The sequence below is a fragment of the Pieris brassicae genome, chromosome 14 (assembly GCF_905147105.1).
Source record: "Pieris brassicae chromosome 14, ilPieBrab1.1, whole genome shotgun sequence".
Classification (NCBI taxonomy): domain Eukaryota; kingdom Metazoa; phylum Arthropoda; class Insecta; order Lepidoptera; family Pieridae; genus Pieris; species Pieris brassicae.
In genome coordinates, this window is record NC_059678.1 from 4,455,494 (window position 1) to 4,473,426 (window position 17,933).

The 17,933-nt window shown below is 38.1% G+C and overlaps 1 protein-coding gene across 1 annotated transcript in view; it reads left to right on the plus strand.

The window, feature by feature from the left end:
* Positions 1 to 17,933, plus strand: part of LOC123718238 (putative U5 small nuclear ribonucleoprotein 200 kDa helicase) — a 49,480-nt gene that overhangs the window by 31,088 nt on the left and 459 nt on the right. The window contains exons 29-42 of the mRNA XM_045674716.1: positions 2,231 to 2,297; positions 3,098 to 3,198; positions 4,945 to 5,075; positions 6,653 to 6,792; positions 9,137 to 9,373; positions 10,638 to 10,819; positions 11,052 to 11,223; positions 12,532 to 12,692; positions 13,185 to 13,336; positions 13,843 to 13,975; positions 14,602 to 14,746; positions 16,151 to 16,327; positions 16,487 to 16,621; positions 17,432 to 17,539. Coding sequence (XP_045530672.1) covers positions 2,231 to 2,297; positions 3,098 to 3,198; positions 4,945 to 5,075; positions 6,653 to 6,792; positions 9,137 to 9,373; positions 10,638 to 10,819; positions 11,052 to 11,223; positions 12,532 to 12,692; positions 13,185 to 13,336; positions 13,843 to 13,975; positions 14,602 to 14,746; positions 16,151 to 16,327; positions 16,487 to 16,621; positions 17,432 to 17,539 — 2,041 coding nt within the window. The remainder of the gene's footprint in view (positions 1 to 2,230; positions 2,298 to 3,097; positions 3,199 to 4,944; positions 5,076 to 6,652; positions 6,793 to 9,136; positions 9,374 to 10,637; positions 10,820 to 11,051; positions 11,224 to 12,531; positions 12,693 to 13,184; positions 13,337 to 13,842; positions 13,976 to 14,601; positions 14,747 to 16,150; positions 16,328 to 16,486; positions 16,622 to 17,431; positions 17,540 to 17,933) is intronic.

The following is a 17,933-nucleotide window of genomic DNA, read 5'->3' on the forward strand; positions in this document are numbered from 1 at the left end:
AGTTATTTATTTATTTACACTGCTTTACCATAATATACAAAATTATTCATATAAAAAAGCAGGTTCCGAAAGTCATTAGGCAGCGGACGGCCTTATCGCTAACAAGCGATTTCTTCCAGGCAACCAGGGAGAATAAAAAAGTAACGCCTACAGAGGGTAAAGAACAAGAAGTGCATAATTAATTAACAAAAAAAGAACTCAAAATAACTAAAATAAAATCTAAAGAAAAAATATAAATATGTATAACCAAAAATGTAAAAGCTAATCCAAAGGTTTATTGACTCACAATGAATATATATAAGTAGCTAATTACGAGGCAGAAGAAAAATTATCAAAAAGAAGATTTTTTAATAAATTCAAAGATTCAGCTCGTCTGATATCAATTGGTAGGGAATTCCATAGCAGGATACTTTGCACGGTAAAGGAGGAGTGACAGAAATCTGTTTTATGAATAGGAGTTTCAATAAGATTGTCTGAGGAACGCAAATCAAAACTACCGCCAGAGTGGAACATAAAAGATTACACCGAAGAGAAAAGAGAGCACAATAAGAGAAAAGAAAACGATTAGAAGAGATCGTAATTCGCGCGTACAGGTTTTACATTCGAGCGTTCCTGCCACTGGCTCCACCCACAGTGTCGTCACGCAGCTGTAAAATCACCGACGCGGTGGAAAAGAGGAGTGATCTTAACTGGTCGTCACACTGTTAAATGTCAAACTTCAATTTAAAATTATTCTTCAATATAAGAGACATTGCTCCAACTTCGATTTTGATCCCTCTGGAGTAGAGACTCTTGGGCCGTGGGGTTTTAGGGCACAGCCAATTGAAGATTTAAGCTGGCGCCTGGTAGATAGTACCGGTGACACCAGAGCTGGTGCTTTCTTTGACGGAATACAGCCAGGAAATGCTGCAATAATGGAACACAAAAGTCAAAGTCAAAAATCATTTACTCATATAGGTAACACAATTATCACGTCGATCAAAAAGAAATATACATTAAATGCTTCTAATTTTACATTTACTGCCAGTTCTCAAATTAAGGACGTAGAACGGAAGAGAAGAACTGTCAATAAACTCTCCGCCACTCTTTTTATCGCCAGGTTTTTTGTATTACACAACGTTTGTAAAGAGCTGCAACCATTACACCATGTTCCACATGACATCTTAAGTAATAAATAATAAATTAAAAAGAAAGATTTGTCTCGGACTGTCAAATATCCTCTATCAGCAGGAGGCATGGTGAAATAGGAGCACGCACTTACATTCTTATGGGAACAACATGCAAATACATAGTCAGAAATAACTAACATCACCGCATACACCAATTCAACTTCAACCAGTCACCACAAGTAGCTCCCGTTCACGAGTATGACGCATGGTCAGCCATCGGCCCCCTTGCCATATTTTAAAGAGAGAGACAACACGACACATTTAAGCCATTAAGATCACTGCCACAGGGATCGAACTTTTTTAATTTTTAATTATTATTATTATTACTATGTAGTTTAAGAAAATTGTTTTTTTCCACAACAACCTTTGTATACAAAATCTTTGATTTTTGACGAGATGAGAATTCTCACTGAGCGTTTCTTATGGCAATTTCTGCCGTGAAACCAGCAGGCTGCCCTCAGAAGTGTTCCGATCCAATTCGACTTAGGGTCCTTCATAGAACGTACCAATTCTTAAAAGGCCGTCAACGCACTTGCCAACCCTCTGGCTTTGAGAGTGTCCATGGGCGGTATAATTTAACATCAGATGAGCCTCCTGCCCGTTTGCCTCCTGTTCTATAAGTACCAATTATAAAAAGGCCGGCAACGCACTTGCGAGCTCTCTGGCTTTGAGAGTGTCCATGGGCGGTATCACTGAACATCAGATGAGCCTCCTGCCCGTTTGCCTCCTGTTCTATAAGTACCAATTATAAAAAGGCCGGCAACGCACTTGCGAGCCCTCTGTCTTTGAGAGTGTCCATGTGCGGTATCACTGAACATCAGATGTGCCTCCTGCCCGTTTACCTTCTTGAACTTAGTCCTAAGTACGTTTTATAAGACTCAGGCCCGTCGGTCAAACTTAATATTCAAGAGCTGTCAAAGCCTTTTTTTATATGACGTTTGACATTGACAGCGCTCAAGACGAGTCTTTGAGTTGACATACGAATTGCAGTATGGTCTTTGTGACCAGTTCCTTCAGTCCCTGGTGAAGGGGTAGGTAAAAATGTTTTTTTCTTTTTTCAGAGATGCACTGGCGGACATTGTGTTTGCTGATTGGTATCATAAATTCGCCTCCAGGTTCAGTTTGAAGGTACGGATTTTTGTATAGTATTTTTTTAAACTGATTGTTTTTTTAATGCAAATCCCATTTTTTCCAATACTTCGAAATGGGAGTGCTGAGCGACTTTCAAAGGAGTCATTTCATTTATTTGGAACCGATTTTCAGAACTTCCCTTCGATTTCTCTGGGATGCCGTCAGATGACAGACCCTAGAAGGTTTCCAACTAGAAATCCTCAAAATTGGTTCACAAACGAAGTTATCCATGAACGCAAAGAGTATATATTTCGGTTTTTGAAGTGAAACTTCTTTAGGATATTTTTTACGGAAAGGTCTCGAAGATGTACAGCATTTGTCGAAGAAAAGGGAGAGAACGATTGAAAGAGAGTGAGAAAGGGAGATCGAGAAAAAATGCACGCTATTGAGTATTTGACATATTAGAACTGTCGCGTAACGTATACAGTGTGAATATGGATATACAAATATGCATTGATCATATACTGGTACATGACCATCTTTTGGGGCTCTTACCTTCGTAGTCATTCAAGAAGGAGTTTCACTTCTGACATGTGTACTGTTTCTCCACTTATACATAATTTAACAGAAAGTGTCAAATAACAGTTACAAGTCTCAAGGCAACACTGTTCATGTTAATTTTCAGTTCTGTCTGGTCGAATTGAAAAAGCTTTTTTGATGTCGGTAAATTAAACAATAGCGCTACAACCTTTTTAGGTCTGGGCCTCAGATGTCTGTCACATGATTTGTCAATCTAATGCGTCCGACGGGTCGTTATGACAAGCCTCACGATGTTTTTCTTGATTTTTTTTTTAAAGGTGGTCCAGCTCACTGGTGAAACGGCCACAGATCACAAATTATTAAACAAAGGACAGATTATAATCACCACAGCTGATAAATGGGATGTGCTTTCGAGACGGTATGTTTTTTTTTTTCAATAATTTTGTTTATCAGACTCTTAAACGAAAGCCAATAGTAAAAACTATCGTTTGTAGTTCAGGCCTTATCTGGAATTTGTGTGTCAGTGTCTCGGGGTGGACTGTGGTACGCTGGAGCGCTGAGGCGCGCCTGTCCCTAATAACAATTAGTTACATAAAACATTAAATTAATGTAATTGTATCAATTATTTTCTGAAATGGATTGACTTGCGATGGCATATATAGTGTAAATTTCAAAATCATGTTCCATATACATTTTCGTCAAATGAATTGAAAGTGTCAAAAATTGGCTATGTTTGGATTTTTTTTCTATCGAGCGAAGTTATCTAAATCGTGTATCGATCTTTTAAAATGGATACATAGACTACTCAACTTCAGCATATATTTTTTCCATTCGCCCTACTTCACGAAACGTTGACAAAAAATGAAAAAAAAAACAAAAAAAAAAAACAATGTACATTTTTGCAGTTGTGACACCGTATAGGAAGATTAGTATTGGATTTAGGTCATTGTAAATGGAAATTGTTTTTAAGTGGCTTTAAAGAGTCAAATCATTTTGTGATATTGTTGAAATTATTTTATCATTATCAATACATATTGGAGTTAGGGGCGGTTCATGTATTACGTAAGCATTATTGGGGGGGGGGGGGGGGGGGTGTCTTTGATATCCTTATCTGGTGATTACGTCAACAGTAATTATTAAGTTTTTTTACACATATTACCTACACATTGTCTATGCTTAATGCTCTATAAAAAATGAATTCGTCAAGAGGAGGGGGGGGGGGGTCTTTGATATCCTTATCTGGTGATTACGTCAACAGTAATCATTAAGTTTTTTTACACATATTACCTACACATTGTCTATGCTTAATGCTCTATAACAAATGAATTCGTCAAGAGGAGGGGGGGGGGGTCTTTGATATCCTTATCTGGTGATTACGTCAACAGTAATTATTAAGTTTTTTTACACATATTACCTACACATTGTCTATGCTTAATGCTCTATAAAAAATGAATTCGTCAAGAGGAGGGGGGGGGGTCTTTGATATCCTTATCTGGTGATTACGTCAACAGTAATCATTAAGTTTTTTTACACATATTACCTACACATTGTCTATTATGCTTAATGCTTTATAAATGAATTCGACAAGGGGGGGGGGGTTGGCAATGCAGTAAATCTGCTTACGTAATACTAGAACGACGCTGTATTGGTTTAAGATTTCGCTAATTTCAGTAAGAAGACGTTTACACACGTTTTAAATACAAAAATGTCTGTCAAACATCACTGAACTTACAAAAAAATCATCAAAATCGGCTTATCCAGCCGTTTAGCAGGAGTTACATAGAGATATCATTACTCCATCGATGTGGACATCGTGATTAGTGGGTTTAGTGGGTCGAGCAGTTTGCACCGATCCCACTTAATCACAACCTTCTAGATTCAACTCGATCCAACCTCATCACCACAATGCTCCAATGAGGACTCAATCAGAACAGTCCTGCGTTCTCTGAACTGTCCACAGTCAAGGCATTTGCTCTGCTCTGATTGGTCATAACAATGTTCGTTACGTTGATTCCAAACTGAAAAGAATAGAAGGAGAAAGAAGAATTGACACGAACAGAGCATTACCTGATAATCCGAGCATTGCCGAGCATACAAAAAATAAAATAAAATTTATACATATATATATATGTATAAATTTTTGACGTTTTAACATATTTTTTAGATGGAAAGTCCGCAAATCCGTTCAGAGCGTATCCCTGCTGATAGTGGACGCCTTGCAGCTCTTGGGAGGAGAAGAGGGACCCATCATGGAGGTTGTCTGCTCCCGAATGAGATATATCGCATCACAGATAGGTAACTTTTTAATTCTCGACCATAGAGAATAAAGAATTAGCGTACATTGCCTTACTAAAAATTCACACAACGCATAATTTTACTTTAAAACATATTGTTTTTGTATTGTATTGTATATTATAGTTTAATGATACCGCCATGGACACTCAATGCCAGATGGCATTGGAAGTGCGTTGCCGGCCTTTTAAGAATGTTTTTGTAATAGAACGGAAGGCAAACGATTTTAAGTGATAATAGACATTCACTTTGCCAGAGAGCTCGAAAGTGCGTTGCCGGCCTTTTCAGAATGGTTTTTTTCAATAGAACGGAAGGCAAACGATTTTAAGTGATAATAGACATTCACTTTGCCAGAGAGCTCGAAAGTGCGTTGCCGGCCTTTTCAGAATGGTTTTTTTCAATAGAACGGAAGGCAAACGATCGGGGCTCACCTGATTTTAAGTGATAATAGACATTCACATTGTCAGAGGGATCGCAAGTGCGTTGCCGGCCTTTCCTCTTTTTTATAGAACAGAGGTCAAACGGGCAGGAGGCACTCATGTTAAGTGATAGACATATTGTCAAGCCCATAGACACTCATATTGTCAAGTTTCGCAAGTGCGTTGCCGGCCTTATAAGAATTGGCACGCTGTACGTGCGTACGGTATCGTAATTGGTAGATTGAACGATATTTTTAAATCTGTAATTTTAATTAAAGAGTGAATTTGATATGTTTTTTTACATGATTACATGAGAGCTTTAACATCTCAGCCAATTACTTTCCGTTAGGAAGCTGTATGTGCTGAGTCTAATTTTAAAATCACACAGAGCGCTACCATTTGATAGTAGGTTGTTCTTAAACAGAAATAGGGATGTTGTCGTCGGTCAGACCGTAAGGACTGACTTCGCCAGACGCAATATGCAAGCAGACTGCATATATAATAAATTAAATAGGCTGCTTAACATGTACATGAACATACCCTACGCAGAGTTAGAGCTTCTTCTGAGGCCTAGTATGTAGTTACAGACTTTATTCATTCACTGTGTACTCACTGACTAACTCACACACTCACTTAAGCACTCAAGCGTGTTGATAACAGTTACACATCAATAACTAAAATAAATAAAATAAAAAATGTAACTAATTAATTAAGGAATGTATAATTAAGTTTGTTATGAAAGAGCTGGAACACACACAGGTATTTTTTACTTAAAAAGGTTCCCAAATCTTACACATTGTAATGAAATTGAACTTAAAACGAATAAACATATTTTATTATTATTATTATGATCTTTGTGTATTACGAGCGTGTACGTAAAATAGCTGTTCGCGAATTTTTTATATCTTTTTAAGAGATATATTTTCCTTTTGTATATTATTATCAGAAAAAATTTAAAAATAAACTTTAGAAATTTCTACACTCGTATTATATATAAATGTTTCTGTATTAAGAAAATAAAGTAGGAAATGATGCTTCATTTATATTGTAATGAAAAAAACTGGGACTGGGATCCTGGGAATCCCCGTCATAGATATTAACTTAAAACTGATTACAAATGTTGCCGTGTAATGCAAAACTTAAAAAACACTATTTCCACAGGTCGTGGGATCCGCATCGTGGCTCTATCACTCCCCCTAGCTGACGCCAGGGACGTGGCCCAATGGCTAGGCTGCAATACCAATGCGACATTCAACTTCCACCCCAGCGTTAGGCCTTTGCCCCTCGAGCTGCATATACAGGTGAGAACTTCGTTGAGTTATGGAACAGGGGACGGTGATGGCTCCTACAGAATGAGGACATACATCGCAGACTTGAAGCCAATATTGAGTCCTTTAGTTTTTCCCATACTCGTAAATTGTAATATAACATTCTCGTTTTCAATAATGTCCAATAGGTCGCCTGCTTATATTCTTTATTAGCAATGCCCCGCGGTTACACTGAGATTCCGATCTTGTGGTGGTGGAAAGACTATTAACTCGGACTATATATATGTTTTAGTTGATAATCAGTTTAGTAATAAATGAGCCCTTTAGTTTTTCCCACTCCTAAATTGTAATATTACATTCTCCTTTCTGATGATGTCCAATAGGTCGCCTGCTTATATTCTTTACTGGCAATGCCCCGCGGTTTCACTCGCTTAGATACCAATCTTGTGGTGGTGGAAAGACTATTAACTCGGACTATATATAAGTTTTAGTTGATAATCAATTTACTAATAAATGAGTCCTATAGTTTTTCCCACACTCGTAAATTGTAATATAACATTCTCGTTTTCAATAATGTCCTATAGGTCGCCTGCTTATATTTTTTACTAGCAATGCCCCGCGGTTTCACTGAGATTCCGATCTGGTGGTGGTGGAAAGACTATTAACTCGGACTATATATAAGTTTTAGTTGATAATCAATTTACTAATAAATGAGTCCTATAGTTTTTCCCACACTCGTAAATTGTAATATAACATTCTCGTTTTCAATAATGTCCTATAGGTCGCCTGCTTATATTCTTTACTAGCAATGCCCCGCGGTTTCACTGAGATTCCGATCTGGTGGTGGTGGAAAGACTATTAACTCGGACTATATATAAGTTTTAGTTGATAATCAATTTACTAATAAATGAGTCCTATAGTTTTTCCCACACTCGTAAATTGTAATATAACATTCTCGTTTTCAATAATGTCCTATAGGTCGCCTGCTTATATTCTTTACTAGCAATGCCCCGCGGTTTCACTGAGATTCCGATCTGGTGGTGGTGGAAAGACTATTAACTCGGACTATATATAAGTTTTAGTTGATAATCAATTTACTAATAAATGAGTCCTATAGTTTTTCCCACACTCGTAAATTGTAATATAACATTCTCGTTTTCAATAATGTCCTATAGGTCGCCTGCTTATATTCTTTACTAGCAATGCCCCGCGGTTTCACTGAGATTCCGATCTTGTGGTGGTGGAAAGACTACTAACTCGGACTATATATATGTTTTAGTTAATAATCAGTTTACTAATAAATGAGCCCTTTAGTTTTTCCCACACTCGTAAATTGTAATATAATTCTCGTTTCCGATAATGTCCAATAACATAAGAGTTATTTAGATTTACAAACCCTTCAATAAGTCTATAGCTTTTGACTTGACAACGTCTTGTAATTCGATGGAGCCGGCTGCACGCTGAAACCTGACTCATGCATCGTTACCTCGCTCTGAGGCGTTGCATTTAAGGCTTGAAGTGCGAGCGAGAGCGCGGAACGAGCGACAAAGAGGCACAATCAGCCTCCACTTTCGACATCTGTAATTGTGATTTCCATTTACCTACTTCTCTATATCCATTCCATCAGTATTTTCTTATGACGATGTCACGTTCAACTATAGTCCGTGAACCGACTTTACAGACAAGCGATTTTTTATTAGTCTAACCAATAATGTTATCTTAGTTATAAGCTCATGTTTTAAACGATTTAAGTCTTTCAGCTTCAAAGGGTTTAATTTAACAAATCTGAACATACAACAACCGATTTAAGTTCGGTGAACTTAAATCTAGTTTGGACATTTTTATTTGGTTTAGTTTATTGGTTGGAAACCTAATAGAAATTGAATAGAATGGTGGGTTTTTCAAGAAAAAATATGAAGAAGAAAAAGGCAAGCCTGCAACCCACTTGCGAGTCTTCCCGCAAGTGCGTTGCAGGCTTTATAAGCATTGGAACGCTCTTTGTAGAACCCTTACAGCGAGTACACATTGGGCGTCAATTGAAGTCTACACATGCAAATGCGCGCTTCTAGCCAAGTGCGTGTTTACAGATTTTAGTTAGAACGCCCATTGCGGTTGCTCTAAGACACATGAGCAACCATTTTGTTGTACATTCGAACGCGCGCATTCGTAAAGAGTGGACGTACACGTTGACGAAAATGGCTTACGTTCATTTTGATACTGATTTATTTATTGATGGAATCCAAAAGCGATTGGGTTTGAATGGGTTCGGAATTACTTCGAGGGTAGCTGGTTCCACATTGCGCTGGCAAAAACTGTCTAAAATGGATGGACGTTATTGTGTGAAAAAAATTGTTATAATTAATTTTAATATTTTTAGGGCTTCAACATCTCACACGCGCCATCTCGTTTAGCAGCCATGACGAAGCCAATTTACAACAGCATACTCCGCTATGCCGGTACCAAGCCTGCTGTGGTTTTCGTGCCTTCTAGGAGACATTCCCGTCTTCTCGCTGCGGACTTGCTGGCTTTGGCAGCTGCTGCCGGTAGACCTGGAAGGTTCTTGCACGCTAGATCTGATCTGGTGCAGCCGTTCTTGACCAAATTGCAGGATAAGGTAATATTTAATTTATTTTCAGCATTGAGTTAAAATTTGTCTGAATTTTAAGTTTTTCGATATTGTTTAAATGCATATATTTGCCTAATTTAAACGAAATAGAACTTTTTTCACATTAAATTTAAAGTATTTTAATTAAGGTTCAAGTTTTTGAAGTGAAACTTCTTTATCGGCGTTGGGAAAAAAATTACCGTCACATTTTTCTGTTGCGCGTCACATTTTTACGTTACGCGCCATCTTTTTCTAACCACGGTTGATTCGAAGATATTCGAAGCCATTAATAACAAAATTATAACGATAGTAACAATTCTATTACAATTAATGAAATTCTGTAATAATCTTAGTAGTAATAATTCTTCATGTCTATGATAATAAAAGCTGTTAAACTTTATCTAATTTAACATTATTTAACCAATTTCTGTAACGATGCATACAGTAGACATTTTTCAAAAAATGAGGTCATGAAAAAGTTTCACTTCTTACGTGTGTACACTAGTACACGCACACATTTTTTATAAATTATATCTTAACTGAGGCATTTAACATTAGCCTAACTTAACTTCGACTAATAAGTGATTGAAAAATAACCTAATTCACTGAAAATAAACTTTCCCTGGATAAAACTATTGAGACAGGATCCTTCGTCTCTTTCTGTCAAACTGTGTATATACTGTTATGAAAGAGACAGTTGAGTCCAAACGCTGCAGTTTGGGTGAGATTCAGAACTTAGTCTTTCATGTCAATGAATACGTATTTGACGTACAAGCCGGACGTACGGGTTTCATGTCGCCACCCTTATAGACATAAGATGTCTTGGTCTTCCTATTTTTTGGGTATTTTGTGATGATGAACTCTTTCCAAGCGCTCACCGCGGTAACTGTTCGCCCGAGTTTATCATCAAAATTCTTGTGGTCCTTTTCCTCCTCCTCTTTCGGCATTTGAGCTTCGAACACCTATTGTTTCGAGCTTGACAACTCCGTCCCGCACAACGCAGTCCCGGGAGCGGATTTGCCATCAGGTTGTCAGTTCAGTAGGGACCTTCTAAAGGTCCTGTCGTCCGCCATTCGGCCAACCAACCATTTGAGCTAGTTGCATTTTATGACTTGTTGGCGTCTTCCACGATGGTATAATATTGTTCATGTTAGCCAAACACAGTCGTCGTAAACAGGGCCAAAGATTCCTTGAAGAAGCTTCCCCTCGAAGCTCGTTCGGACAGAGTTTACCTCCTTAAAGGACATTTATAAAATTGTCCATTATTTTACAGATGTTAAAGGAGACCGTATCAGCCGGTGTGGCATATCTCCACGAGGGTGTGGAGAGCAATGATAGACGCGTGGTCCAGCAGCTAGTGGAGTGTGGGGCCATACAAGTGTGTGTGGTGGCCGCTGAACTGGCGTTCGCATTCGCTGCGCACGCGCACACTGTTATAGTGGCTGATACGCATGTGTAAGTGTATTTTTTTTTATTGATAAGTGTTCCATCTTGGGCTTACCATATGTTTAGTATAATTGTTTTTGTTATATACTTTATGTTATTTACGAAATTAATAAAGGGAACATACATAGAGTATGTTCCCTTTATCCCTTTATTCCCTTTATTTAAAGGGAACTCACTCTGTTCTTTATGACTAATTTTATTATAGTTAAAAATTCAAACCGAATTTAAAAATATTTTGTAGATACAACGGCAAACTCCACTGCTACGAACAATATCCAATAACTACGATTCTCCAAATGCTCGGTCGCGCCTGTCGTCCACTAGAAGACGACCACTCGGTGGCCGTGCTCATGTGCGCTGCTCATCATAAGAGTTTCTTCACCAAGCTGCTGAACGATTGTCTGCCGCTTGAGGTGAGTGGACAAATTTTTTATTATTTTTTAAATTGTTTTACAGGATTATAAACACTTTTTCGCTGTCTTTCATTCAATGACAACAATCATTTTTTCACTATCTTGCATTCACTGACAATTATCTGTTTTTACTGTCTTGCATTCACTGACAATTATCTTTTTTTAATGTCTTGCATTCAATAACAGTAATCTTTTTTCACTGTCTTGCAATTAAAGACTAAACATCTATTTTTACTGCCTTGTATTCAAAGACTAAAAATGTTTTTTCACTGTCTTGCATTCAGTGACAATAGTATTTTTTCAGTGTCTTGTATTTAAAAACTAAACATCTATTTTTACGGCCTTGTATTCAAGGACAAGAAATCTTTTTTCACGTTCTTGCATACAATGACAATAATCTTTTTTTACTGTCTTGCATTCAATAACAGTAATCTTTTTCACTGTCTTGCAATTAAAGACTAAGCATCTATTTTTACTGCCTTGTATTCAAGGACTAAAAATGTTTTTTCACTGTTTTGCATTCAGTGACAATAATATTTTTTCAGTGTCTTGTATTTAAAGACTAAACATCTATTTTAATGCCTTGTATTTAAGGACGAGAAATCTTTTTTCACTTTCTTGCATACAATGACAATAATCTTTTTTTACTGTCTTGCATTCAATAACAGTAATCTTTTTCACTGTCTTGCAATTAAAGACTAAGCATCTATTTTTACTGCCTTGTATTCAAGGACGAGAAATCTTTTTTCACTTTCTTGCATACAATGACAATAATCTTTTTTTACTGTCTTGCATTCAATAACAGTAATCTTTTTCACTGTCTTGCAATTAAAGACTAAGCATCTATTTTTACTGCCTTGTATTCAAGGACGAGAAATGTTTTTTCACTGTCTTGCATTCAGTGACAATAATATTTTTTCAGTGTCTTGCATTCAATAACAGTAATCTTTTTCACTGTCTTGCAATTAAAGACTAAGCATCTATTTTTACTGCCTTGTATTCAAGGACGAGAAATCTTTTTTCACTTTCTTGCATACAATGACATTAATCTTTTTTCAATTGCATTCAAGGATCAATATTTTTGTTGTGTTCCATTCTATCTCAGTATTTATGAGTTAGGTTAGAGATATTTATTTCCAAGATACCTTAAACATTAATCAAATCTAAATTCTCATTATAAAAATATATTGGCCTTATTTATAAATTTTTGTCTGGCAAGATTATTTCTGCTTTTGAGAATATTATATTTATCGGTTGAAATAGTCGTAATGCAAGTTTACTGTATTTTTACTATGACAAATATTTTAGAGTCACCTCGACCATAGACTACACGACCACATGAACGCGGAAATTGTAACGAAGACCATAGAGAACAAACAGGACGCGGTCGACTATTTGACGTGGACCTTCCTCTACCGACGTCTGACACAAAATCCCAACTATTATAACCTCCAAGGCGTCACTCATAGGTACGTTAATTTTTTTGAAATATTAAAAAAAAAACCAACACCCCCCCCCCCCCCCCCCCCCCGTCACCAAAAGTAAGCAAAGCACCCAATAATAATAGTACATAAACGTATTCAGTTTGACAACATATGGGTAATATGTGTAAAAAAAAAGTAAATAATTACTGATGACGTCATCACCAAATGATAAAATCGAAGACAACACCACCCCCCCCTCCCCCTAATGCTTACGTAATACCATCATCGTTTGTGTTATGTGACAGACATAAACGGTTCTATATAAAGAGTGGTTTATCTTCTGGATTTTGGTTGGTCGTACGCATAAATTAGTTCTGTTTCGAGGCTTATTCTGGTGAATCCATTTGTATTAAAGTCGTTTATATTTTTTGGACATACGTCCTGGCTTCAAGAATATATTTACCAGGGGGTCATAATACAAATGTGTCCGTGTAAATTTCGAGTTGTAACAGAAATAAAGATTCTCCATAATTGCAGACATCTGTCGGACCACCTCTCGGAGTTGGTGGAAACGACGCTGACAGACCTGGAGCAGTCCAAGTGCATGGCGATTGAAGATGAGATGGATGTCCAGCCTCTCAATTTGGGGATGATCGCGTCCTACTATTACATCAATTATACCACCATTGGTAAGTATAGTTTAGGTAAAGAAAGCTTAGGAAAGGTATCACGAAAATGATGTTAGGATTAACAGGGTTAGTTAGAGATGTTATATGTGGAGAAATGCCTGTTGTTTAGGGAGAAAATGCCTGTTGTATGGGGAATAATGGCCTCATATTTGGGGAGAAAGTGCTTCTTGTAAAAGGCGAAATGGCCTGTTATAGGGGAGAAAATGCCTGTTGTATAGGGAGAATAAGCTTGTTATATGGGGAGAAAAGACAAATTCTTAAAAGGTCGGCAACCCACTCGCGAGCCTTCTGGGTGTGTGTGTGTGTGTGTCCTATTTGTTAACATCAGGTATGCCTCCTGACTGTTTGCCTCTATTCTATAAAAAATGATGATGAACTAACGATGTTGTTAATATAGAGATGTGTGGACACTCAAAAACGACTCAACCAATTTTGATGAAAGTCGACTTGAAATATATCGGATTCATATTAAAATTTAGACTAAAAGAAACCAAAATCCATTACAGAGCTGTTCAGCCTCTCACTGACATCCAAAACTAAGATCCGTGGTCTTCTGGAGATCATCTCGTCAGCAGCGGAGTACTCCGAGCTGTGCATCAGGCATCGGGAGGAGAACATCATCAAGGCTTTGGCAGCCAAGTGAGTTCACACGCAACACATTATTTATTAATTTCACATAACATTTAAACAAAGACTGGTCTTGTCCCGCGCGTATACGGGCGTGCACGTAACTTGGAATTTGTCAGTGAAGCCAATTGGCGGGCTTCAACAATCGCCTTAGTACCCATCATATTAGTACAAGTTTTTTAAAGGCCGGCAACGCACTCACGAGCCCTCTGACATTGAGAGTGTCCATGGGCGGGGGTATCACTTAAGTTGAACCTCCTGCCCTGCCTCCTGTTCTATCAGTACCAATTTTTCAATTTCTAATCGATATTTATGGGTATTTGAGGATGGTTGCTGGGGGAATATGTAGGAGTTGGAAAGAAGTAATCTCTGATGCAGTACGATTTATTACTCTTTGGTGGATGCCCGTGCTTTATGAACTGCCTTAGGTGTCCTGTATATATTTTAATCGCTAAAACATAACTTTTTAACGTATTCGTTAGTGCTTCTACCAGAATATTATAGTGACTCCAGTAGAACTCTCAACCCTAAGATCGTTCGAGTCACGCCACCAACAGATTTTGACCTGACAACGTCTTATGAATCGATGGTCGCCGGATGCACGCACTTTGGTTATCTAATATGTAACTTATCCACAGAGTGCCCCACAAACCGACCACCACGAGTGGCACCGTGAAGTATAACGAGCCACAAGTTAAAGCTCACATACTGCTGCAAGCTCATCTCTCAAGAATGCAGTTGCCAGCTGAACTGCAGGCCGATACGGCCACCGTCATCACTAAGGTATGTATTGTTTATTCGTTCATTCTTTCACTTTACCCAGATTTGATTTATTTATTCATTAGTTTCGACCTCGGTAACAATTATTAATAGATTCATTCGCTTTACCCTGGTCGGGTTTATTCGTGCATTAATTAGTTTTCACCTAGGTAATAAGATTTAATTCATTAATTTATTCGCTTGACCCAGGTGTAATTTATTCATTAGTTTCGACCTCGGTAACAATCATTAATAGATTCATTCGCTTTACCCTGGTCGGGTTTATTCGTGCATTAATTAGTTTTCACCTAGGTAATAAGATTTAATTCATTAATTTATTCGCTTGACCCAGGTGTAATTTATTCATTAGTTTCGACCTCGGTAATAATTATTAATAGATTCATTCGCTTTACCCTGGTCGGGTTTATTCGTGCATTAATTAGTTTTCACCTAGGTAATAAGATTTAATTCATTAATTTATTCGCTTGACCCAGGTGTAATTTATTCATTAGTTTCGACCTCGGTAATAATTATTAATAGATTCATTCGCTTTACCCTGGTCGGGTTTATTCGTGCATTAATTAGTTTTCACCTAGGTAATAAGATTTAATTCATTAATTTATTCGCTTGACCCAGGTGTAATTTATTCATTAGTTTCGACCTCGGTAACAATCATTAATAGATTCATTCGCTTTACCCTGGTCGGGTTTATTCGTGCATTAATTAGTTTTCACCTAGGTTATAAGATTTAATTCATTAATTTATTCGCTTGACCCAAGTGTAATTTATTCATTAGTTTCGACCTCGGTAACAATCATTAATAGATTCATTCGCTTTACCCTGGTCGGGTTTATTCGTGCATTAATTAGTTTTCACCTAGGTAATAAGATTTAATTCATTAATTTATTCGCTTGACCCAGGTGTAATTTATTCATTAGTTTCGACCTCGGTAATAATTATTAATAGATTCATTCGCTTTACCCTGGTCGGGTTTATTCGTGCATTAATTAGTTTTCACCTAGGTAATAAGATTTAATTCATTAATTTATTCGCTTGACCCAGGTGTTATTTATTCATTAGTTTCGACCTCGGTAACAATCATTAATAGATTCATTCGGTTTACCCTGGTCGGGTTTATTCGTGCATTAATTAGTTTTCACCTAGGTAATAAGATTTAATTCATTAATTTATTCGCTTGACCCAGGTGTGATTTATTCATTAGTTTCGACCTAGGAAAGAATAAATCATTTATATTACCCAGGTATTAATATTCATTCATTAATTTAAGTGAAAACTTATTCGTCCTGTCTTTAATATCTTAGTTCTCATTAATCAAGCGTTAGTTCAGTCACTCTTCGAATCACTCATCCATTCTAAATATATATACCACCAGCCCTTAAAATTTCTATATTTCCATTATTATTCCAGGCCATTCGACTTATCCAAGCCTGTGTAGACGTGGTGTCTAGCAGCGGTTGGTTGTCTCCAGCTGTGGCCGCCATGGAGTTGGCCCAAATGGTCACCCAGGCCATGTGGGCCAAGGACTCCTATTTGCGGCAATTGCCACATTTCACACCGGCCATTGTCCAGCGATGTGCTGAGAAGGTATGACGGAAGTGCATTAATTTTAAGGATTTTTCTATTGGTTTGAGAATGTTTAGGAGATGAAGGTTCGTACTGACAAGGACACCAAAGGGAATGCTTAGGTGGACGTGTGGAGTGGCTTGGGAAGGCTGAAGGGTTAACTTGTGATTTTTATTGCAGGGCGTGGAAACGGTGTTCGATGTGATGGAGTTGGAAGACAACGCCCGCGCGAAGTTGTTGCAGTTGTCAGCGAGCGAAATGGCTGACGTTGCGAGATTCTGTAACAGATATCCTAATGTCGAGTTGAATTATCAGGTGAGACCCAACATTTTTTTATGCAGAAAAAATTACCAGGAAAACGGCGGGTTAGATATGAGAATGGCTTTCCTGGCATTATCCAGCTCTGGATAAGTACTGAATTCGAACTAGTGGTGCCTGAAGTCCTGGGTTGGTTTTTGGACGGAATTTGGGAAATTCTGCTGATTTTAGACCTTGGGAAAGAGTAAGGGATGACAATTTTGATGTCCCAGAAGTTGTCTACTAAGAGTTTTTTGGGCTGCAGCTCTGGGACCCGACAAAAATAGCCGATTCAAAAAAAAAATACTGAAATTTTAAGAGCTCCCATCAAAAAGTTGGAAACAGTTAACGTATAGGTTGTGCGCTGTCTCTCTTTTACTTTGCATCGGCCGTAGGAGTGGGAGAGAGATGCGTCACAAGCCAAACGCTTAGGCCAATCGTGCCCTATCGCTCGTTCCGCGCTCTCGCTTGCACGCTCGGCTCAGGCGGAATGTGACAATGAGTCATATTACGCTCGCCTCAGGCGGAACTTGACAATGAGCCATGTTACGCTCGCCTCAGGCGGAACGTGAAAATTGAGTCATGTTACGCTCGGTTCAGGCGGAATGTGAAAATTGAGTCATGTTACGCTCGGCTCAGGCGGAACTTGACAATGAGCCATGTTACGCTCGCCTCAGGCGGAACGTGAAAATTGAGTCATGTTACGCTCGGCTCAGGCGGAACTTGACAATGAGCCATGTTACGCTCGGCTCGGGAACGTGATAGTGAATCATTTTGTTAGGCCGGCGTTCATCGATCTAAATAACGAAATCTTAAACTTTTTATTAGGTGCAAAATGAAAGACGCCTTCGCGCGGGAAAACCCATCATAGTGGAAGTGACATTGGAGAGAGAGGATGACGTCATCGGACCAGTTATAGCGCCATTCTTCCCACAGGTAAAAAATATATTATTGTTGACGTTTACGGTTTATTACAGCAGTCGGTGGCTATCGAGTCTTATTATTTGTGATATGTACGTATTACGTCATCGCGGAATCGACCAATCCTGAGCGTTTAGCGTCACATGACTTGACGATAAAATCAATATTTATGATATATTTTTTTATACAACAGAGGGCAAACGGGTAGAAGGAGGCTTACCTGATGTTAAGTGATATGGACACTCAATGTTAGAGGGCTCGCGAGTGCGTTGCCTGCCTATAAATGGTTTAATGATTAGGGATGAATAGAGAGCCAACGGGTAGGAGGCTTACCTGAAAGTGATATCGCCCATGGACGCTCAATGAGAGTGGACTGGAGAATGCGTTGCCGGCCTTTTTTGTTATTTTA